Raw genomic sequence first — 24,942 nt, 5'->3', positions numbered from 1 at the left:
AAAGTAAATAGGGTCAATTTTGATTTCATGCCGACTTTAAATATGATTATTTAGCACGTTTGTATTTCAGAGTACATCACAGCACCTGCGCACAAATCTGTAAAACAGCCAATCAGAGCAGAGCTCAACATTATTACACATTACCCTTCCAAATAAGTTAATAATAACAGCCCATTACATTCTAGGAACAAATCCTAGTGTTGTAAATGGACATGTAAAACCCCGTATCTGGAGAATTTTTGCTCTTACCTAAGCCACAAACCTTCTATGTAGATATAAAAGGAGAACAATTAAAAATATTGTATCAATGCATTCTACGGCACCTTTAACTAATATGAACTAACAATGAGAAATACATTTGTTGCAGTATTTATTAATCTTTGTTAATAAAAATACAGCTGTTCATTGTTTGTTCATGTTAGTTCAGAGTGCATTAATGTTAATAAATACAAACTTTGATTTTAATAATGCATGTAAATGTTGAAATAAATATGAACTAAGGTTAATAAATGCTGAAGAAGTATTGTTCATTCTTAGTTCATGTTAACTAAGGTAGTTAACTAATGAACTTTATTGTAAAGTGTTACCAGCAACTGGAGTTATTCAATGAAGAGCAGCGAGTGATTTTTTGTTTTTCTTTTGTTGTTTGATTCTTATTAACAGCATATATAGCAGTAGGTTGCAGTACGCTGTCACTTTAATTCACAGATCTAACGTACACATGAGATTTCTTCACTTGGTGTTTAAGTTCACAGATATGACCAACTGTTTATGTGAACTTTGTGTGCTTCGGGTGTGTGTGCTCAGAAAACCATATATAAGAAGCTTAGACTGATGTGGCTTTAAAACACATGCAGAAAATAAACTTTCATGATGATGAAGAACTGCAATGTCACGTGAGCGTGACTGCAATAGAGATGCTCAAAACCAAACAGACGGTTTAGTCTTTGGCAGAGTATCTGAGGCTCGAGTTATAAAGTCTCCGCCCTCTTCTGGATATGGGGGTGTGGGGAGCAGCAGCTCATTTGCATTTAAAGATACATGCATGAAAACAGCATGTTTTTCCGTCCACTCAAAAACGTACTAATTTGACTTTTACTCACATCAGGAAGGACTGTGAGAACTACGCCTTCATACACCGTACTGTCAATGTCATCTGTTCCTCCTGGTGCCACTTTCACGTCAACCGCACATTCTTTTCCCTGACATCACAAGAAGTTATAGTACAAAAATTAATACAAAGCTTTAAATGAATTCTGGGATTTTAGCACATATATGAACACTTACCAGATTTTTCACTACTGTGAAATGCACTTTAACCCCAGGCACCAAGTTAGCTCGGATTCCAAAAAAGGCATCGAAAACAAAAGAGAATTTCTTCAAATCCTCCCGTTCAATGAAACCACAATTATTCTGAGGAGAAATCAAAAACAGTGCTATCAAAATTTATGATTCTCAAAAAGCGTTCAGATTTCTAAAGTAACAAGAAAAAAAAATGCAATGGTTAAATAAAAATGTAGCACAAATTGTTATATGGTTTTAAATGTTAACTCGGAAAATAATGGATTGAAAAAAATTCTAAAATATATAATTCCAGTCCTGGCTTCTGATTGGTCAGAAAAGATTCCAGCGACAAGCAATTTGTCTGTCCACACACCACACGCATAGTTCGAATTACAGGGGGTACTGTCCCCTCCAAAGGGACAGAAATATCAGTTTTGGGGGGGTCAGATAATTTTTCTGATATTGTGAAAAAATATAATTACAGTTACAATACAAGTCAACTCCTATTTTCACTGAAAGCGATTTCAGACACCCCTATTGTGGACCGTACCATTTTTAACCACCGTGGCTAGAAGCAACGGAGATAGAGAACGACTTAAACTTCTCAAGTGTCAACGTTGAATGACAAAAACGCTAGGGAAATTCCTCCAGTAGGCTAAATTGGTTTCTGTTTATACAGAGAGGGTTGGGTCTTACCTCCAGGTCTTATGAAATCTAAAAATATACCAAATCAATATTTCATGAAATAGCAATAGGCTTCTTTTAAAGGTATTACTTTTACTAGTAACTAGAATGGTATTTCAGTGCACTTAACTTCTAACTTTTGGGAGTTGATCAAAACAGTTCTCTTTTGGATATATAATAACAATGAGATATTCTGTAGCCTACTGATTATCAGTTTGTCGCATGTTTAGACCTTGTATGTGTGTTGCACAACACATGTTGCACTTGTCGATCACAGTGGGGATTGATATGGTAGTGGACCATGATGGACATAGAAGAAGTGAAGGAGCAGTACCCCCCAATTATGGTGGGGTAATTCCCACTCTGACCACACGACATTTAAAATACATAATCAGACACAATCTTGGTCATGGAACACACTTTTTTTTAGTTACAGAGTTAATAGTTTAAATGTTCTTGTTTCCCTTAACTTCTAGGTAAATTATTGTATTGTATTGTATTGTATGGCTATTAACATCATGCACAATGATATTCTAACAAAAATTAAACCATCTTACTATAATACAAAAAGTGTTTTGTTGCATATGTCTGTCACAGTTGATTAGGTCAAAAACTGATGATTAACATGGAAAACTTTTTATTACGTCACGGTTTAGCATCACATTTGTTTAGCGCACTGACATGTTCAACACATTACTCATTATTAATAATCTACTAATATGATTTACGATATTATTAATACTTACGCCAATAAATGAGATGATTCCCAGTGAGCGTCCACGAGGAGTGCTGAAATGAAAACACACATGGCAGTTTACTTTAACAACCTCTCCTTTCTCAGAACCACTATCGATTTTCCAGCAAAAAAAAAAAATTACTTTGCAGAGATTTTCCTGAATGCTGATATCTTTGACGCCAGCGATTTGGAAAGTTCTGTCTTTGTGTCTTTCGGTGGCGGCGGCGGCTGATCGGTTTTCTTCGGAGGTTGGGGTGGACAGGCATTTCCAGGGACAGGCACGCTCTACATTAAAAGCACATCAGACATTGCAATGCAGATCTACAAGCTTATAGAAGAGCAAACATTTAGTACTGAATTAAACACAGGTGTGAACTTACAGGGGCATTGAACGCCTCAGGTTGTGGCTGAACTGGACCTTGGCCTCGGTAATCTAGTGGAGGTCCAGCAAACACTCCTCTCTCTCCAAATGCATGATTGCCCTTATTTACATGAAAAAAAAATATTTACATTAAAATAAAATTGACAGCTGTTTTTAATGAAATATTGCATTATATCTTCAAAATTAATGTGTCCTGCAAAACCAAAATAACTTCCCTTCCCTCTTGCATTTATGATGCGTTTACCGGCACAAGGGCGGGACTACCTGTCAATCATTTGACATCACAGCGATCGCAACCAACCACTCATAATCCAATCAATTCCTGATGGACAAAATCAAGGCCCGCCCTATGTTTTGTCTTGTTTGTTTCATTCTGATATGCGTCACACAATAGAGAAGAAAAGACTATTGCAACTTCCGGCCCTGTTTACACCTGGTATTAAGAAGCGTTTTGGTCGACCGGATCACAAGTAGACGAGGGAGATATTCCCGTTTACACCTGGGGGCTGTTCCATAAAACAAGATTAGAATACAAGCCAAACTTATTTTGGTTAGTCAGACTTATTGTCGGTTGAATCTGTTTCATAAAGCAAACTTAAAATAGTTCAAACTCAGTTACCCTGGCAACTTATGCTGGGAAACTAGCCTGGTCCAGGGCAGGCTAACTGTCAGGCTAAGCCTCAGTTGTTGCACAGATCCTCTAACACACTGACCAATAGGAACACAATTACTGACAATCTCTCATCCCATTATTTGACTTTATTAACCACTATAAGTCCAAAAATAAATATACAGTAAAGAAAATCAACTTAAATAAGGCTACAATGATAAATTAGACAATATAGACCTACAAACATATATATGTCGGGGTTTATATACATATACACCCTACAGGTTTTCTTTTCTTACTGGCTGAATGTTTTGTGATTTAATTAGATAGTTAAAAAAAATGTATGAAACAGAACAATTAAAATAAATAATTACAAAAGCACAGTATACATTTAAACTGGTAAGATGAATCTGAGCTTAGTAATTGCTATATTAACCAACACTTGATTTACCCCAGTACAATAGTCCCTTTACAGTTATTTATATCATAAAAATACACTAAATTGTAGGTTTAAAATTCTAAATAAGGCACATCTAATGTCCAACAACCAATATTTTAGCATTTATATTTTATGTACTTTATTATGTCTTTCAATTCAAATACATTTCACAATTATACAAATGGACAGTTCCTTTAAAGACATAATATTTTCCCCCCAATAAATCTTATTTTTCCTTCTACTTTTTTATTTTGTGATAATACCCACCAATACATAAAAACAACTAGAACAACCATTAAGTACATAGTTAGACACTTTTACATATGAAAAAAAATGGAAAAAATCAAACATTCACATATTTATATCAAACTCTTATAATGACACATAATTCATAATAAGTTATTAAAGTAATATTATTTAAATATCAAATATTAAATAAGTAAATAAATAAAATAACAAATTACTAGAATTAAGGGAGGGAAGGTTATTTAGTTATAGGCTAATATGTATTCCTTTATTTTATGGAATATTCTTTGATTTTAGAGTTGCACATATCTTTTCAAAATGTATACTTTTGCTCTTAATTTCATGTTATCCTCTCCATAATGAACTGTATAAACTAAATCTAACCAAACCTTCTTGCTTTCTCCAAAAAAAAAAAGATTGCTTTAAAAGCTGTAATTCCTAGCATTCTAATTAAATAAATAAGTATAAGTCATCTTTTTTAAGAAGCTTAGGTCCTAAACCCAAAACTATATTTTGTATCTTTATTATATTTGGTTTCTTAAAAAAAAAAAATGATTCCCTGAATTAGGCCTACTTCTGTTCAATTGTTTTATTATAAGTATAAAATGAGTGTAATGAGATATAAATTCACTGCAACTGATCCAACATCCTAAAGATAAATTATTATAATCAGAAGATATTTCTGGTGTTATAAAATATCGCAGAGCCTATTAATTCCAAGCAAAATGTATATTAGTCAGAATTATTGCGCTCCTATTTGGTGCGCATGCGCGCAGCAGCGCTCGTTCAATGTGAAGTTTACAGCAAAATTTAACTATTTGCACGACTTTATAAGATTTTCAGATGGAGAATATTCCTGTGAAATGTAAGTTTAGCAAACACCATGTCTCAAACGCATAAAACAGCACAAAATATATGCAGTTTGATGGTGGATCGATTTGATCTATGATTGACCTCCAGGGCTGCTTAAGAAACGCATGCACACGCAGTTATCTAGACTAGATAAACCTGGATCAAATTAGTGGGATTGCGTGAACTTGAATTACCTTTTATGAAACCCCTTTAGCCCCAACTTATTTGTTAGGTTTATTCAAGTCGGGTTTTGGAGTTTAATCCCCGCTTTTCTAAGCATCTTTTATGGAACAGCCCCCTGGTGTTGTAATCCGACTCGTTGTCCACTTTCAACTACTTCTGTCCTGATTTCTTCGAGGGGTCGGTCTATGGGCCTTTTCAGATCTTTAATCTACTGGATGAAATAAGCTCACGCAATTTACATATGAACAATATGTAAGACCAGCTGAACGCTGTGTGAGTGTGTTAGAAATCAGGATTTGTGAGATAACATTCGGTCTCGTTCACTAAGCATGCGTACGCTAGTCTCGCGTAGCCAGACCTTCAGACTGACGGCTGAAGGTCTGGAATTTATAGCAGCTTTCTTTGGCCAAGGCCCGCCCATAAGGCCGCTTGACCGACATGTCAAACAACCAATTACAGTTCGTTTCGTTCAGCGTCATGTTTCGGGGCGTGGAAATGTCCCCACAACAACAGACCGGCGTGCAACAAGTCTCCACTAAGTGCCTCAAACTAAACTCCTGGACATCTCTTAAAGAGTCTATGCCGTGAACCTCGCATACTTTTGAGAATCCTACGTTTAGCTGATCTTGATAAATGCTCATTGTCACTCATGTAAACACAACAGTTTTTCTTCCGCAATCACACGTCTGCGCTTTGTTTCCCGGCGGACCGAAAATAAACGCGCCCCCCTGGAAATCCGATGAAATTCAACCAATCAGATGACGACTGTCGTGGAAATTTACTCAATATTAAAACCTGGATGAAGGAGACAAAGTCGATTCTCAAGAGATTAAACAAAGTATTTTATTTCATGCATGAAATAAGACGTTCAACATACAGACAGCGTCTGATATGAGAAGGCCCATGGCATTCTCACGCAGAGAGCATCTGACATGAGAAGGCGAAGGCTAGTCCCTTTCGCCAAGGTTATATACCCTAACACACCCTGTGTAAAAATCCTTTGTTACCTTAAATGGAGATGTCTTAGCTCATTATCTCATGTCCAACCCAAATTCTAACTGGTCTGAGCAACATCATGTCTGCAAAAGTTTCCTGTTCTTTTTCACACCTATTGTCTATCTTTAGTTCGATCAAAGCTGCGCACATATTTTCACACTTGGAGTACAAAAAGTCACTTGCTACTTAGTTCTTCTTAGAACATATTGTTCCTGCAAGCCTATTCCAACTTATGCATGTCTGGTTACATATTTTATTATTGTGCTTTAGCTTATATGATTATATTCCTTTAAATGCTTATGAGTAAATGAAAGTTCAACGTTAATACAAGTTGTACCCATACAAAAGCAAAAGAAACACATCTAAATGTAAAATTTCCATAACACGACTTCGACATTCCTGAAGTGTTTCCAGTTAAGTGTACCACAGCCGATTTTAAGAACAAAGCACGATTAATTTTTATGAAAAAATATAGGAACAACTGGAACCACACGTACACAAAAAGCACTTACTCTGTACGCTAGGGTTGTCACTTTTTATTCGATATTCAAACATGCATTCGAACATGAAGTGAAATATCCATAATCGAACTATAGATAATCTATCCGGTTTTTAAAGTGCCATGTGTACCGCATTTTTTACAGTCTATTTTTACATTGCTTGATATTTGATATCCGTTCGAATTCGTTTTATCTCAAAAGTGACAGCACTACTGTACACCACGGCCTTCTAATCGCGTTATACTTCATCCTAACACGACTTTATATAAGTATGTTGCATTAATTGTATTATATAATCCATATATAAAATTATATCATAATATTATTAAATACAATTACATTTTCCATCATATGCAGTTAAAGCTGCATTATAGCTTCAGCTGCAAGGTTTCTCTGAATAATGCGGATGTACGCATACTCCACTTTTGCGTGCTTCTATAAATGAAACTTGGCAGCTGCAAGCATGCCACTTGCAGCTGCCAAGTTTCATTTATAGAATCACGCAGCATCTGGTAGGTGACGCTCGCTCGCTCTCATTGGCTATCGGGGGTATCACGTCAGAAGCAGCCGGATCAAGAGTCGTGGAGGCTCTGACGTGATCGGGAGCAATAAAATAATCATAATAAGACCACACACACAATTGAGGAAGTCAGTTGCGACAAGCCTCAAATCGGGCCACATCCCCCAGATCGTTGGGGGATGCAAATCGGCCATAAAATCGGCTTTAAAATCTTCAAGTGTCTGGCCAGCCTAAGAAGACAAGTGGTCAAGTGTAAAGACCGCAAACTTGGGTATTTGGACAGGGCAAAAGTTTAAATCCCATCTGGCTAGCACTATTCCCATACAGTCTAGTCTAGACATTAGGTTTATAGGCGTCTTTTGTGGCTGTTTGAACACATTTGATCACATGAGCGTTTAAACTACGAAAGCAATCCGGTCAAATGTGTTTTCTACCTCTGGAAGTGGTTGAAGGAGGACAAGCTCAAAATGTTTAGACCCTGTTTACATCTGTATTTAGCGTCGTCCACTTGTGATCCGATCGACCAAAACGATTAAAATCTTAATACCAGGTGTAAATATGGCCTCAATTTCATCCCAAATTTAAGCTATTTTTTTTACAAATATCAATACTATGATACTGCAAAGAAGCTCATCTTATCCAGCTCCACCAATCATAATGGACACAAAAGCACATTACATTATTAGCAGAAAGTTCCATTCTTCATCTGCAAACTTTTACATTTTTAAAAATGTATTCTTCATACTTTTACACTCTCTGATCCAACTTGACTATAATTTTTCTCCATCAATAGTCTATATCAAGGGGTTTCATTAGGGGCCGTGGAAAAGCACTGCAAAAAAATATAGCCTAACAATAATACAAAAATTAACTAGGCTAATTAACTAAAATACATTTGGTTAAAATAAATTGTATTAAAGTTAATAACACATAGTAACGTACAAATACAATGTAATGTAATCAACATATTTATATAATACTGACTATACTTAAATATAGGCTAGCTGCTGCGTTTTAAATTTTAGATTGAGTGTCCATTGCATGAGGATGATCATATTGGGGGTCTGTGGCATAAAAAAAGATTGAAAACCCCTGCCCTGGTCTATATAACTCTTTTGTAAAACTCTTTCTAAAGTCATCCAGTAGCTTTGTGGAAATCTTTGATCGTTGAAAAATTTAATCGTTTAGGAAATAGTTCATGCAAAAAGGAAAATCCTGTCATCATCATTTACCCACCCTCAAGTTGTCCCAAACTGTATGAATTTATTTCTTCTGAACACAAAAGATGATATTTTGAAGAATGTCACGGATCCCGCAAACTGTTTGGTTACCCATATTCTTCAAGATATCTTCTTTTGTGTTCAGCAGAAGAAAGAAATGCATACAGGATTGGAACAGCTTGAGGCGGGCGAGTAAGTTAAATGATGACAACATTTTAATTTTTGGGTGAACTATCCCTTTAAGATTAGATCACCATCAGGATCCTATACCATGCCTAAATCCAAACACTTGGCTTTACCTTATTGCGAACTGATTGGTCAGCGTGACAGACAGTACAAAAACATCAGATGACAAAAGTGTGACAATGTGTCCCAAAACGAGCCACATGTCGCACGGGTATATTTATGGCAATAGCCAACAAATTACACTGTATGGGTTTAGGTTAACATTATCGATTTTTCTTTTATGCCAAAAAGCATTAGGATATTAAGTAAAGATCAAGTTCCATGTAGATTCCTACCGTAAATATATAAACCATTTATTTTTGTGAGTGAATGCAGCACAATCGCAAACATAAATTAACAACTTTTTGTTTGATTTTCTTTGCGCCACATCAATAGAAAGCTTATTTAATCAGCTTTCAAATGATGCATAAATCTCAATTTCAGAAAATTTACAAAATGTGACTGGTTGTAGGGCTGTAAACGATTAATCGTGATTAATCGAATCCAAAATAAAAGTTTGTGTTTACATAATATATGTGTGTATTGTGTATAATTATTTTGTATATATAAATACACACACATGCATGTATATATTTGAGAAATATTTGCATTTATATACTGCATATATATTTTTATATGATTTATATTATATATAAATAGAACTATTTTATATTTAAATAACACATTTTTCTTAAATATATACATGCATGTGTGTGTACTTATGTATACTAAATAATTATACACAATACACACACATATATTATGTAAACAAACTTTTATTTTGGATTCGATTAATCGCGATTAATCGTTTACAGCCCTAGGTCCAGGGTCACAAATGAGGACCCCAAAAACTTACATGTACATCCATCTGTGGCACAAAATGAGGATCTCTTGGACCATACTGCTGCATTTGGTCGAATCCAGGATTCATCCCCTGGAAACCTGGTCCGCCTTCATATTCAGACGGGTGGAAGTTCGAGGGTCTTCCCATAAACTCAGGCGGGCAGAAATCAGGACGTCGATCATCAAACTCAGGCGGGCAAAAGTCTGGAGGACGTTCACAAAACTCCGGGGAACGGAACTGCGGTGCACAGTCGAGCTCTGGACGGTAGAACCGCGGTCCTGGTGGTCGGTTCCCGAAGTCTGAGTGATGCTGGAAACGCGGATCAGGACCGTCAAAAGCCTGGTGGTGGAACTCACGTCTGTCGGGAAAGTCCATCGGGCGGAAAGGCTCATTGCGCATCATGAATCCCTGCGATTCATTAATAAACCCCTGCGATTCGTTCATAAACCCCTGCGATTCATTATTAAACCCCTGCGATTCGTTCATAAACCCCTGCGATTCGTTCATAAACCCCTGTGATTCGTTCATAAACCCCTGTGATTCGTGCATAAACCGTCGGTCCCCTTCCATGTTACTCATATTCATCATTCTGGGGTTTTGGGGGCCGAAGTCGTGATGTGGCCCAGGGAACCTCTGTCCAGGTGGGCCCATCGGGCGGACAGGAGCAGGACCGCGAAACCCGCCGTGAGGAGGAGGAGGAGGAGGTGCTGCCATGCCATGCTGTGGTCCAGGTCCCCTAATCTGAACATTTCCCTTTACTTTCAAACGCTTGCGGTTTTTCCCCATTTTCCAACGTTTGGCGGCTAGTGACGTTAGTTAACGTTACAACAGCCACAAGTTGCTCGGTGAGCCGCTAGCGGGCCTGACGAACCGTGTCACTAACACGTTATTTCGCGCACACAACCATGCAGATGTAATACTGTTTACGTAGCATCAACGCAACAAATTAAAATAATAAAACTGTTTTAATACATTTGATTTCAGCTATTAACTACTCACTTGACGAAAACTAACGCTCAACGGTACACTCTACGGACTCACTTCTCCAAAAAAAAAAAACACACACGCATAGAAACAATACAAATGGCGAGCGGATGTGACGCAACGGATTCAAAATAAGAGTGCACAAAAGATGGCGTAAAACAAAACAAAAGTACAACAACAAAAAGGGATCTTCTGACGCAGCTCATCGAATCTGTCAATTTTGAATCAAAGGATTAATCAAATGAATGTTATTTATCAATGCTTATTTAACTATGTTTAGACTTAAGACATAAAACCGTCTACTAAAGAAAACATATGTCGTATTTTAACGACTTTCAACTCAGTGGGAGATTTTCAATCATATATTTATATTGTTTAAAAAAGCTTTTAAAAAATGTACATTTAGTTTAATATTACAAATAATTACGAATATTCATTTTAAATACAGTTTAAATATTTTTTCTTTCAAATGTTTTCTTTCAGAACTCTATATGGTGACATGCAGAATCCATCAAAACGACTCTAGAAATCAGTCTTTCTTCTTCAGTTTGTAATAGGTTTATACTGTATATGGAGATTGAGACTAGCTCATACTGTAAGTGACACACTTACCTGCGCTATGTATCTATTAAGGCCAGGGAAAGGAAACATTTAGTCATAAGGACAAATAATTAAAAATAATCCAATGTGTTGAATTGGGACCCTTTTTCCAATTCATCTCAATGGCAAGAAGTGTCCCAATCAGTACATGTATTACTAGCAGACAAGCAACTCTGGTCTGGCAAGTGAGTGGGACAAACTTGGAATAATTAAATGAAGGTTTGGAAGTGATATGGCTTGTCCTTCGAAACAAGACCTATTTGGGGCAAGTTACTTAAAAATTATATAGCTATAGCTAAAAGACTCACATTGTTTCAGAGAAAATTGATAATTACACTGTTACATGATTGACACATGTTTGTTACATTTAAGCCTTTTTAGGCTAAATATAAAGGCAAAAGACAGATGCAATTAGACTGATAAATACATAAATGTCCATACAGTAAAAAAACATCTACAAAAGAAGTGTATCATAGAAAATAATCATTAGATCATAATGATGACGCTTTAATATATACGATGCTGCCCAATAGTCAGCACATGTGCATTTACATGCAGGACTAGGCGTATCACTAATTTAAATATAAATATTAATACTTATCACTTATCAGGGTCCAAGCACCATACGGTGACAGTGACCTTGTCTCTCAAAAATTATACAAGTCTTATAAAGACGCATCTCTTTAGCCAAGCATTCACATAATGCATCTCATAACCTTGTACTCCAGTCAGATCAAATTCACATGATTATTTTTGCTTAAAATGTTACGAACAGCAGAATAGATCAGCTAATTACTTTCCATTTGTTTTTCTGTTTTATCTCGGGATGCCCATTCTGAGGTAACTAGAGTACGTCAGCTCAGTTGGATCCAGTCTCTTATGAAGACTTCATGCATGACACCAACTCTGAATCAACATGCAACAATGCAATTTTCAATATAATCATTATGTTCACAACTTGTAGCCTAATATTTACTTCACTGATCTTATCAGAATTATTAAGAATCATAATTTTTAAGAATGTACGGTATGTGGAAATTTGTTGCAAAGACGTTGCAATATTTCTCTCTTTTACAGACCTGTAGAAAACTTATTTCAAATTCTTTCCCTTATTCAAATAAAATAACTAAATTTTGATCTTGAAAACTGTTCATGTCCTTGTTGCTGAATATAAAGACAATACAGTTCATGCTGAGCATCTGTGTTGTACTAGCTGATGATTGAATGTGATTAATGATTTGACAATAATCAAACTTGTAGAAGTGCAAATATTCAGTGACTCCTGCTGGCATGAGGCGTTAACAGTCTTGCTATCATTCATACATCACTTCAAACTTACACATGATGAACCTATTTGAGATTTTAACCTTACACAACAAAAACTAAAAAACTAAATAAAATTGCCTAAATATTAAATCAAGAAAATCTGCCCTTTGGGGATCTACTTGTAGTATCATCTTAAAAACGTTATTTTTTTAACTCAACTTTAAAAACACAAGTGAAATAAAGCTTGTTTTGTTTGAATCTGCTGGGCTAATTAATTACCTTGTTAGCATTATCTAGGGTTCATTAAGAGCCACGCCCTAATTTGAGACGCATATAAATGAAGATCAGGTGTGTGGGTTGGTGTAGCTGCAAAGGTGAGGTAGTTTCTTTTAGAAAGGTAACTGTTAATAACGTCTGGGAGTGTAGTTTGTGCTAACAGTGTGTTTTATTTCCAGGGTTTAAAGGCTCAGAATTAATTCCTACTTGCTGTGATACTCGAGCATAATGGTGAGATTATTGATTGTCACCTTCACTTTATTGTTGCTGCTTAACCTCTTCACTGTGTGAATGTTCTGTGTTTGCTTGTTTTGGGGAAACCAGAGGGAGTGCATTTCCATACACATTGGTCAAGCAGGTATCCAGATGGGTAACTCTTGCTGGGAGTTGTATTGCTTGGAGCACGGCTTCCAGCCAGATGGGACCATTGTTGGAGATGGCAGCACATTGGCAGACTCCTCTTTTGGCACTTTCTTCAGTGAAACGGGTGCTGGGAAGCACGTTCCTCGTGCAATGTTCATCGATCTGGAGCCGACAGTTGTTGGTGAGACCGAACTCCATTCAGGCTTTTTATCTTATTCCTTTTTTTTTAAACTCTTGATGCTGTACGTCCAGTGTAGCTTATATCCTTATCTCTTTTGTTTGAAATGCAGATGAGATCCGCAACGGACACTATCGACAGCTGTACCACCCTGAGCAGCTCATCAGTGGCAAGGAGGATGCTGCCAATAATTATGCTCGTGGTCACTATACCATTGGCAAGGAGATCGTGGACTCTGTGCTCGACCGGATGCGCAAAATGGTGAGTTTTCACTCTTCAATTTTGAGGTTCTTTAAAGGCTGTTCCTGGAACTGCAGATAGATACTAATGTCCTTGTGTGAGTTGCAATCGCATGAGTTTCTTTAGATAATGTTCTTTGCTCTTAGGAAAAGATGTCTTAAGAACTGTTCTTTGCGAACCCAAAATGGTTCTTTGGCATTTATTTTGAACACTCCTCTTGAAACCTTAAGTGTGTGGTGACCCTTAAAAGACCTCTGCAAGATTACTGGCAGTATTTAAATACCCACCTCTCCCTTTTCCCTCTGATTCCTCTCTAGGCGGATCAGTGCACCGGTCTGCAAGGGTTCCTGATCTTCCACAGTTTTGGTGGTGGAACCGGATCTGGTTTCACTTCTCTGCTGATGGAGCGACTATCTGTCGACTACGGTAAAAAGTCAAAGTTGGAGTTTTCTGTATATCCTGCCCCGCAAGTCAGCACGGCTGTGGTTGAGCCATACAACTCGATTCTTACGACCCACACCACTCTCGAGCACTCGGACTGTTCCTTCATGGTGGATAACGAAGCCATCTTCGACATCTGCAAGCGAAACCTCGATATCGAGCGTCCCTCGTACACTAACCTGAACCGGCTCATCGCCCAGATTGTGTCCTCCATTACGGCGTCACTGCGCTTTGACGGCGCCCTAAATGTTGACCTCACGGAGTTCCAGACAAACCTGGTCCCGTACCCTCGCATTCACTTTCCACTGGTCACCTACGCCCCTATCATTTCAGCTGAAAAGGCCTTCCATGAGCAACTCTCCGTACCGGAGATCACCAATGCCTGCTTCGAGCCAGCAAACCAGATGGTGAAGTGTGACCCTCGCCGTGGAAAATACATGGCCTGCTGTTTGCTGTACCGTGGCGACGTGGTTCCGAAAGATGTCAACGCCGCCATAGCCAACATCAAGACTCGGCGCTCCATCCAGTTTGTAGACTGGTGTCCTACGGGGTTTAAGGTGGGCATCAACTACCAGCCGCCCACCGTTGTGCCAGGAGGGGATCTGTCCAAAGTGCAGAGAGCCGTGTGCATGCTAAGCAACACCACCGCCATCGCAGAGGCATGGGGACGCCTGGACCACAAGTTTGACCTGATGTACGCGAAGAGGGCTTTTGTTCACTGGTACGTGGGTGAGGGGATGGAGGAAGGGGAGTTCTCGGAGGCTCGGGAAGATATGGCTGCCCTGGAGAAAGACTATGAGGAGGTTGGTGCCGATTCCACTGAGGACTGTGGGGAGGAGGATGAAGAATATTGAAGATGATAAATGTATTTGTAATTGAGTAAATAAATTTGTGAGCATTAGAAATTGTTGCTTGTTGCTTCTATGACTAGTTTTGCGTTCATGACCTTGTTCACATGCGGTTGTTTGTGTCCTTAGGCATTTAGGGAACACAATTGAGCCACAGTTCAGCTGAAGTCACATTTCGTAGTGGTGTTCATGCATGCCAAATTATCGGGTTTGATTAAATGTAACCATTACTTCCTTATGGTTTCTAACCTGTGTATTTAAAAAAAAAAAAAGCCTCTGTGAACCAAAAAAATATGCTCAAATTTAAAGTTTATCTACCTTAAATTTCCAATGCTGGAATAGGGAAAACCCACATGATATTTGTAGGTGGTATGTAACTTGGATCAGTGAAAGTCGAAGCTTGCTGGATACCATATGGGGGTAAAGAACACTAAATGGCTGAAGTATCATTGTCAGGGGCCATCTTGAAACATTTAGTCCATTATTCCACAAATAGCAAGAGGCCAAATGCAGAAACCGAGTGTTTGAATCTCTTCATTTCACGGAGTAGAATTGCTACAGTAAATCTGCTTTAGTATTAAAGGGTTTACAGGGGTGTAAAAAGTGTCCGAAAACTAAGTTCCAGTGAAAATGACTCCATTACAAGTCACCATTTCATTACCTCTTTAGTAAGTCTAACTTGTGGTTTAAGTCCTTATTTGGGAAACCATTTAAGGGTCATATATTTTCTTTTAGCTTGGCCATACATTTAAGACATTTTTAACTTTTTAATTTGAGAAATATTCTTATCACAAAATGTTTTTATGCAGACATTTTGTAAGAAGTGTTATAAGAAAATGCTAATAAAATATGCACACTTCAACTGCTAGTGGAAGTGAAAGTCATGTAGAAAGTTATGTCTTGATACAATTGTATGCTAATTTTTTCAGTAAATATAACTGATTTGAAAACAAACATTAGAAAATGCTTGTGTGTTTGCCCTTTGACTTTAAATTCAAACATTTTACTTTGAGTATTTTTCAAGTCCGTTCCTGATGTAATCTGTAATGGAAATTTTACATTTAGATGTGTTCTTTTACTTTTAGATGGGTACAACTTTTATTAATGTTGATGTATTGTTTACTCATAAGCATTTAAAGGAATATAATCATAAGCTAAAGCACATTATTAAAGATATAAAACCAAGCTTTTAGAAATGCGTAAGTTAGGACAAGCTTGCAAGAACGAAATGTTCTGGGTCATAAGGTGGCTGAGACTGCACTCCAAGTGACCTTTTGTACTTCAAGTGTGAACGTGTGAGCGCAGTTTCGATCAGCAGTAAGACCAGTAGCTAAAAACAGGAAACTTTTGCTGACATGACATTGTTCTGTCTAGATAGAATTTATGTTAGACATGAGATCATGAGCTAAGACTTCTCCCTTTAAGGTAACACATTTTTTTTTACACAGGATGTGTTGAGTATATAACCTTGGCGAAAGGGACTAGCCTTTGCCTTCTCATGTCAGACGCTGTCTGTGTGGGAACGCCTTATTTCATGCATGAAATAAAATACTTTGTTTAATCTTTTGAGAATCGACTTTGTCTCCTTCATCCAGGTTTTAATATTGATCATTTCCACAACAAATCTCATTATGACGCTGAATGAACAGGTCTATTTTTTTTAGAATGCATTACAATCACGCTAAAATAGATTAGATAAAATCTATTTTGAGGAAAGTAAAAAAAAAGAAGACCCAAATAGCCTATTAATTATTTTCCTCACGTGAATAGGGTAAACATTTTTAACCTTTAGATATCACCATGAAAACGACTGAGTTGATTACTTGCATCAAGACAAACAAAAAATTTATTACAAGTTTTTTTAATTGTTTGTTAAAACGGAGCATAATCATGTATGTGCTCATTTTATTTGCATAAATACCACAATATATCTAAACGTAGCCTATAGTCAGGTGAAAATGTCTTGTTGAATCTTGACATATAACAGTAAAATACTTAATGTTAAGGTCTGAATGGAACCCATTTCGGCTACCCATGAAATACATAGAGTAGCCTACTTTAAACCAGCCTTTATTAGTTATTATTGCAGAGATGGGGTTTGGGGCTGGGACTGTTTCTGGGGGTTCATTTTTTATTTTACCTACGTTTTGTCTTCTGCATTCTCCTTACTCTAGTTCTTCCCTCAGACTCATCCCCCAGAAACAGTCCCTATAGCCTACTACACCAATGTTTAGATCTGTTGCGGTATTTATGCAAATTAGCACATACAAATCTTAGCACATAGCTGAGTGACAATTCATCTACATCCAACTGACAAAGAGCCCAGTCTTTCTTCAATTCATACGACCTCACTCGTACGAATTTGTACGTTTTTTGCTAAATCGTACATATTTTACGATTTGCCAAAATCGTATGAATTCATACGAATGACCTACCCCTGACCCCGCCCCTAAACCCAACCGTCACGTGGGTTTAGACAAATCGTACAAATTCGTACGAATTAGCCACCTTTTAATCACTCGTACAAATTCGTACGAATTGGTCGTGAGATAGCGTTGGACTAGCCGTCCGCTTCATAGCCCGAGCCGAGGCCATAGGAAATTGCCTTTTCTGCCTATACTTTAGGTAGCACTACATGCCACAAATTATTTATTTTTTATCTAATTGTGCTCATATAATTGTGCTTTTGTGATAAATCTGTGATTAATGACCAGTATGTAGTGATTTGCCTTTAAGTGTAATTATTGCTTTTCACTAAATTAGAATCACCACAATTAAATTGCGTTTGATACATAAAAGGACTGAACAGACATTTTAAAGTTTAATTTAAGGAGTGTCCACTTGAATACTTGGGCCAAATACAGGAAATATGTCATGCAAGTAGAAAAGTGCTCAAGTGCAAAAACCACAAGTGTGGGTACTGGGACAGGCACTTGTTTTTTTTTTTTTCTTAATTAGGTACATTTTGCCTTTTGAATTGTCAAAAAAAAAAAAAAGAAGCCTAATTAATTAAGCCTAATTAAGTACATTTGGAATTTTCCATGTGAACACACTACTCGCACGATTAATACTACAAAAAAAGCTCAGAATAGTGCATAAGTACACAAACTAGGACACACATACATTCCACGGCTCCAGAGTGATTAGTCACATGACATTTTACAGTTTGGGTAATTGGCTCAAAACAACTTTGCAGCAGAACCAAGTACCTATGGCAAAGATGTTAGACTTCATTGTAAATCTCACACTTCTGAGGGTCCAGCGGCAGCAGAACAACAGGCATGAGAAGACTGGAAACTGAAGGACAGCTTTCTCCAGGTACTACAGACCTCTTGCTCCATCTTAGTTTCAGGGCCAGTACAGATCCGGTGTTAATGGCCCCGGATCAAAATGCGATGGTTTCAAAACTGAGCTCTTCCTGGCATTAAAGACAATTAAATGGAGTGCAACATAACTAAGGTAGGTCAGCTCTTTCCAAGCAACTTAAAGATGTTTGGGAGCTTTTCTTTGGCTAATGTTACACACTGTATTGCATGCAGAAAATAAATAAATAAATAAAAAACCTCTACACTCAATTTGAAGAAAAGCATTTTATTTTGTGAGCTGAAGTTGAGTAACTTTTTTAAGTTGAACAGAGAAAACATTTCAGAAGATGGACAGTATATGAATATATAGGTCTATCTCAATTCAAAATTGGACTTTGGAAGATATTTTATATCTCCATCTCTATACAAGTGAACATAAACATGTCCAAAGAATTAAAACTTTTTTTTTTGATGAAAAACTGAAAGCGATTAAGGTATGTTTTTGCTTAGCAAATAATTGCGACGAGCTACAATACTTTTTAAATATTTATTGCCATTACTGCATCTTAATGAGACCGGCTAAAGGAAATTTCAGAGTTTGCAGGGCTCCGGTGCTTGACACTATCAGCAGGTAAAGCACCATCCTTGTTCATGGACTTGTCGGAGAACTAGTCATTTTACATGCAGCCCTTAAACACAGATGCTGATGTTTTTCTCTTTGAAAATATTTCCAAATTCAAATTCTTACAATCATTCAAATGGTGATCAACCAACTTAATGTCAAACATGAAGGCATTCAAAAAGAAATTTAAAATAGAATAAAGGCAAGAACTTTTGGTATTCAAACTAAATACACAATGCCGACACCTTTGACCAGATAAAAAAAAAAAAAAACTGCTTTCTTAATCCCTTCTTTTTAAATTTTTTTACCGAAAAAATTAAATTTGTTAACAAAACTATGAACAGTTTTGAAAAATGTTCACTTCTACAATATAACATCAATAATTAAGATCCTTTATTGAACTTAGTGGAGTACCCTCATCAGCCATGAACGACGTTACAATTTCAGAAGATAAAGAAACTGTAGCATAAACCTAAATAAACGTCAAATACCACTTTTAGTGTAACGACCAATTTGGGCTAGGGCTCAACGTAGGTGCTAAGTGAGAAGCAAAGACCACGCTGCAGAGAAACATACTCAAACCTCTGGATTCCCGTAACAAACAGTCGCTCTTTTCTTTCTTACATGGGTGTGGTATTTGTAGTGTCTACTTTATATTAGTAGGCATTGTGTATAACTCTCATTTAGTCAAAAGGGTTGAAGTCCCTCTCTAAGTTTTCAGATTCATCGTCGTCAGAAAAGAAGTCGTCGTCATCTATGTCTTCCTCATCGTAATCCTCGTGCCATTCTGGAACGTATTCATCGTCGTACTCGTCGTCCTCCTCGGCTTCGTGGTCTTCGTTGTTGTTGTTGTCGGAGTCAGCGGACTCGGATCCTCCTTCTGATTTGGACCTGAAATAATAAAAGACGTGTAAAAAAGTAATCTGCAGGTGTCAGTGGCTCTTCTCTGTAAATGTGTGGAGGCTCACTCTTTGTTGGCGTCTGTGTTGTTAGCCAGATTCGAGGCCTGTGCCGTCTCCTGGTCTGACCCGCTCTTGGACTGATATCCCACACGGAAGTCCTGCCAATCGGAGATGGTCAAATGTGTTGCTTTGAAGGCTTTTAATAAACAAGTTGATGTTTTAAGCCTATAAAAAGTGCAGAAGTGAGGATATGTAGGAGTAGATTTACCTGAGTGGAGTGCTGGAGGATGGCCACTAGGCGTTCCTGGATGCGGCGGATAAGCTCCAGGCCGGTGTTCAGGTGTTCAGGTTTCAGGAGTCGGACACAGGATGTGAGATCGGTGCATTGCAGCAGAGTCTCCTCTGAAAACAAAACCACAAACAAATTTATCATTGTATAATCAATGCATCGGAATCATCAAACATAACTGAATTAGAGCAGGGTTCGAAAGTTGACGGAAAAACTAATTTTATTCAAAGTCAAATTAAAATAAATTTATGATCTGCTATATTTAGTGTCTGAAAGCTTCTCGGTTCACTGTGTATGAATGAATGGCTTTGAATTTAATGCGTGTGCTGGGTTTACTTCATTTACACATGCGTATCATTTCCAACATTTTTTGTGGACAGAAGTTTACAGCATTTCATAGATTCAGATTCAGATTATTTTATTTAATGCCATGTCAACATTCAAAGCTATTTTCATGGCAAAAAATGAAAATATTTTCATACAAAAATACAAATATCATATAAATACAATAAAAACTAAAACAGCAAGTCATTATACAAGATTTTTTTAATTAACATATGATAAAAAATCCAAAACCTTTTCACAGCATTTCATAAGTGTTTCGGCAAAATAAAAGCATTTTGAATATTTAAAACTCAAGGATTTGAATGTGTGAAAGTAAAGCACGAATACACATTAGTATTGTAACGTGTAGTGTAAATAAAATTAATTATCAAATATACATTTATTTTACAGTACAACAAACAGTAATCTATTTCTGTCTTCATTTTTATCATTAGAATTGAAAAAAATCATAATAGTTATTGTTAAATTTGATTTAGTGAATTAATGTGGAGACACACGATCACGACTAAAAAAAGAGGGTTTGAGTCCACTTTAAAGTCAAGCTACAAAATCAAAAAAGATTGGATATTTTGGTTACTTATTATTTTAAGGTGACGTAGTTACATTGTACTTATTCCAATAAGTACTGAGCAATATTAATGAACTACTTGTACTTAATATAGAGTTATGGTTAGGTTACTAGTAATTATGCATAACTTACTGTTATTACTATAGCAAGAACATGCAGTAACGACATCTACATCATCACCTTAAAATAAAGAGTTACCGATATTTTAACTATTTATTTGCATGTCATGTCAACATTAACTGACAGTCTTTCTTTTCTTTCTGAGTCTACAGTGTCATTAAATTATTGAAATATTAAGTTAAAATCTCATGAGGTTTTTGAAGAATATGAATGGGAAAAACACGTCCATAACCAAGGTCAATTGAAAAAAACGTCTGTGTTGCATTGTAATTAGTGCTCGGCAAACGATTAATCGCATCCAAAATAAAAGTTTGTGTTTACATAATATATGTGTGTACCGTGTATAATTTTGTATATATAAATACACACATGCATGTACTGGTATATTTAAGATTTTTTAATTGATATATTTATATAAAATACAATATGTATAAATATATATAAATACACATGCATGTATACATTTAAGAAATATTTGAATGTGTTTACTGCGCATGTGTGCATTTATATTTACAAAACAATTATACACAGTACACACATATATTATGTAAACAAACTTTTATTTTGGATGCGATTAATCGTTGCCCAGCACGAATTCGAAAACACGAAAGTGTTTTTTTTTTTTTTACAATTGTCTTCCCCCAAAATTCCCATCATCCAAAAGCAATACAGAAAGTCTGATCTTTCCCCAACACTCACCGAGCAGGATCTGCAGGGCGTTAGTATGAAGGTCCAGAGCTTCTGTCTGCTGCTCCATCACATCCATCTTCTCAGTGTCCTGGTTGTAATAGCTGTATACACACGAGTACGCCAGCACCTGCGAGACAAATTACACAAATATAACCATAAGGATAAAGAAAACTGAAAAGATTGAAAAAACAAAACAAAAAAACATTAAGATTCCCACCTTTCGAGCTTGAGCAAGAATCTTACAGGCGTCTATCACAAACGTCAAAGACTTCATCTGTAAAGCTTCATTTATAGAAAACACCTTGTTCTCCAGGTTGATTGCAAAGTCCTGCAGAAAGCAATAGACCGATACTTACAAACTCAACTTGTATAGAATTGCAGACTTTCGTAATGAACGATGAATGGCTCAAACCAACCTTGGCTTGGTTATGAAATGTGCATCTCTCATTGTAGTCTTGGAACTTCTTCTCTTGCCTTGCAGCTTTACTCACCTGTGATTGCATATTAAGAGATATAGAGAACATTTAGGCAAGAAGTCTGGATACTTACTATGTGCAAATATTTAAAATCAGTGTCTCGTTAGGGTTGGTAAGTTTGATTAGTGTTTTGTGAAAATCAGTTTAAGCTGTCAGTGTCTTCAATGAATCTGCACAAAACTCTTTCAGAAATCTAAATGTTTATAGAAGTCTTGTGTGGCCTTTTGCTTGGGTTCATTTTAGACAAATATAGGTGGATAAATATCGCTGTTTCTTTTTACTATGCATTTATGTTGCATATAACATCATTCTTGTGTTCATTTAGGGAATACAATTGTGGGAAACTACTTGATTATTTTAACTGTACATTTATTATTTAATTATTTTAATTGTTTTTAAATTTACTCCTTGCTTTAAAACCGTGTTTCTCAATCGTTGCAAGTCAGCAAACGTAACTGTAAATGCTTTTCTAATGCAAGACGTGTGTGAAAGCGGTTGACTTTCGTCAGAATTCAGTCTCTGTATAGCCTGACAACATCTCATCTAACAGCAATGCAATGGCCATAATTGTTTTGAAGTTGCATCTGAATTGGTATTTACAGACTGTTTATTAGAGCTCAGAGGTGGCATGAATGCATTTACACAGCAATTACAATTACATAAATAATGCCATGAGATTAAAGGGAGTTCACCTCAAAATGAATATACCGTCATCATTTTCTCACCCTCATGTTGTTTCAAACACGTATGATTTACTGTATGATTTAAGATAATTTGAGAAACATCTTTTTTTTTTCTTTTTTCTTTTTTTTTCATACAATGGAAGTCAATAGAAACGAAAACAGTTTGGTTACCAAAATTCTTCAAAATATTATTTAACATTTTTACATTGAAGTCAGCAGCGCTATCACCTGCTAGGAACGGTTTTCCTTCATAGAGGTTTTGTATTTGGTGAGCTAATAAAGTATTAAAACTCAGTCTAATCAAGAGTTTGTGTAGAGTTATTTAATAATGACATCCAGTATCGTGGACTCGCTCTCTCGTTTCATACAAACGCAGCTTCTGCCATTCTGTGACTTTTGTTTTGTACACCGTTTTATAATCTTACTGTTTTTATCTCATAATCCAACACTTTAATCTGAAATCAATATATCTTATCCCCATAATTATTTATGTGGTGAAATGCTGTGTAATAAGTGGTATGACTGTATACCGTATCTCTTAAATGTCTGTCTAGTTTGAACTTTTCTTCAACTGCTTTCTCTGAGCAAATTTGCGTTTAAAGACCTGATAAAATATTTAAATTTTGGGTCTAATTATTTACATATGTGGCGAGTACCCGTGTAGTAATAAGCGGGATAATGTACATCCAGCCGGTTGTTCTCTCAAAATAACCCCCTTCCGGCTGAGTAAGTCCTCATCACCCTGTCGGGGTTATTTTGAGAGAACCACCGGCTGGATGAACATTATCCCTTACATAATGTTTCTCCCGGCCCTAAGTGTTTTAACTTAACCCACAGGGACAAGACTGTTTATCTGCAACCTTATTTCACAGGTACACCAACAAGATACTTACCATGGCTGAACAGTTATAATAATCTTTATGTGTTGGCTTCCATGGCTTCAGACATCTCCAGCAAAATCCATGATTACATTTGGCACATGTCATACTACATGGAGATAGATATAAGGTAGAAATTCAGTATTTAAGTTAACTGTTGCACAGTTCTTCAATTTAAAACAAAAACTAGATAAATAATACACGTTCTCTGTAGGGAAGGGATGCACGATATTTCGGCCACCATATCGGTATCAGCCGATACATGTTCATTTTTAATGTTACTGATATCGGCCCGATAAGAAAATTTGGCCGATATATTAAAGCCAATTAATAATTGCATTTTTCCTTCAGCTGAGAGACTTCAGATGCGCACTGTTCGCCATGATTGTTTTGAATTGCTTGAAATATGATTGAAATCACTTTTCTTTTTAAAGAAAGGAAAATACAGTTTAGTGCATCGCAAATCTGTCATAGGCTACATAAAAATATAATTAGAAAATCCTTCTAATTATGTGCTTGAGACATGGATTTTAATGGTGAGGCTTTTGTTTTTGTATTCAGGCTCTCAAATTATATACAAATTTGGGTTTATCGGCCAAAATATCGGTTATCGGCTTTTAAATATAAAGATTTACCGGTATCGACCAAAATCTGAATATCGGTGCATCCCTAAATCTCTGATATGACAATTTCATTATAAACAAAACACATTTAAAAGGTATAACAAAAAGCAGTTTAGTTCAAAAAAGTAAAAGCGATCAGACATCTTTAAGCGTTTTATAGCGGATTAGTGCATGTACACTCACTGTAGGCATCCCTCATTCTTCTCAATCTGAGCCTGGCAGCTGGGGCATCGTTTGGATATAAGTTTGGCCAGATGTTTACTCTGTGCTTCCATACTCATTCCCTCATAATAGCCTCCATCATCCATCCATTGGGACATGTGACTGCAGCTGGCTGGGTAGTGCGCCTGGTGGTTGAACGAGAGATTGAGGCGTGAGCAGATTACACAGCACAAGCACAGGTGTTTATCTCACTCATTTCATAAAACCAAGGCTTACTTTTAAAAGTCCCATGTTGTCAAAACTGAAATTTGATTAAGTAGACAGGCCAAAATCGACCTGTTCTTGGCAGAGCTCCTAAGAAA

General features: G+C 36.7%; 3 protein-coding genes across 8 annotated transcripts in view; 1 reads left to right on the top strand and 2 right to left on the bottom strand.

The window, feature by feature from the left end:
- Positions 1–12,673, bottom strand: part of LOC307010180 (uncharacterized protein) — a 42,017-nt gene extending 29,344 nt beyond the window's left edge. For both annotated transcript variants that reach the window (XM_079634631.1, XM_079634632.1), the window contains exons 1-6: positions 9,734–12,673; positions 3,085–3,186; positions 2,847–2,989; positions 2,715–2,757; positions 1,288–1,413; positions 1,104–1,202 (exon numbers count right to left, since the gene is read on the bottom strand). In XM_079634631.1, coding sequence (XP_079490757.1) covers positions 1,104–1,202; positions 1,288–1,413; positions 2,715–2,757; positions 2,847–2,989; positions 3,085–3,186; positions 9,734–10,507 — 1,287 coding nt within the window. In that variant the 5' untranslated portion in view covers positions 10,508–12,673. The remainder of the gene's footprint in view (positions 1–1,103; positions 1,203–1,287; positions 1,414–2,714; positions 2,758–2,846; positions 2,990–3,084; positions 3,187–9,733) is intronic.
- On the top strand, positions 10,254–15,863 carry tuba4l (tubulin, alpha 4 like). 2 transcript variants are annotated; one of them, XM_079634642.1, is made up of 5 exons: positions 10,254–10,452; positions 13,027–13,078; positions 13,172–13,391; positions 13,501–13,649; positions 13,946–15,863. In XM_079634642.1, the coding sequence occupies exons 2-5, from the start codon at positions 13,076–13,078 to the stop codon at positions 14,921–14,923; spliced, it is 1,350 nt and encodes a 449-aa protein (XP_079490768.1). In that variant the 5' UTR covers positions 10,254–10,452; positions 13,027–13,075; the 3' UTR covers positions 14,924–15,863. The 2 variants fall into 2 exon arrangements, with proteins under 2 accessions (XP_079490768.1, XP_079490767.1); XM_079634641.1 differs by lacking the exon at positions 10,254–10,452 and adding an exon at positions 12,831–12,945.
- Positions 15,864–18,488: 2,625 nt separating this feature from the next.
- Positions 18,489–24,942, bottom strand: part of cul9 (cullin 9) — a 58,519-nt gene continuing 52,065 nt past the window's right edge. For all 4 annotated transcript variants that reach the window (XM_079634628.1, XM_079634629.1, XM_079634626.1 and 1 more), the window contains 8 exons: positions 24,602–24,765; positions 23,811–23,904; positions 22,175–22,249; positions 21,976–22,086; positions 21,768–21,885; positions 20,015–20,148; positions 19,813–19,904; positions 18,489–19,735 (listed from right to left, as the gene is read on the bottom strand). In XM_079634628.1, coding sequence (XP_079490754.1) covers positions 19,528–19,735; positions 19,813–19,904; positions 20,015–20,148; positions 21,768–21,885; positions 21,976–22,086; positions 22,175–22,249; positions 23,811–23,904; positions 24,602–24,765 — 996 coding nt within the window. In that variant the 3' untranslated portion in view covers positions 18,489–19,527. The remainder of the gene's footprint in view (positions 19,736–19,812; positions 19,905–20,014; positions 20,149–21,767; positions 21,886–21,975; positions 22,087–22,174; positions 22,250–23,810; positions 23,905–24,601; positions 24,766–24,942) is intronic.

This window comes from Phoxinus phoxinus (genome assembly GCF_949152265.1).
Source record: "Phoxinus phoxinus genome assembly, chromosome: 14".
NCBI lineage: Eukaryota > Metazoa > Chordata > Actinopteri > Cypriniformes > Leuciscidae > Phoxinus > Phoxinus phoxinus.
This window is presented reverse-complemented; position numbering and strand designations above follow the sequence as displayed.

Excerpts from the sequence above, each read along its gene's own strand:
- tuba4l (XM_079634642.1), top strand. Across the intron at positions 13,392-13,500 it reads TCTGGAGCCGACAGTTGTTG|ATGAGATCCGCAACGGACAC; the intron begins GTGAGACCGAAC and ends TTTGAAATGCAG. Across the intron at positions 13,650-13,945 it reads TCGACCGGATGCGCAAAATG|GCGGATCAGTGCACCGGTCT; the intron begins GTGAGTTTTCAC and ends ATTCCTCTCTAG.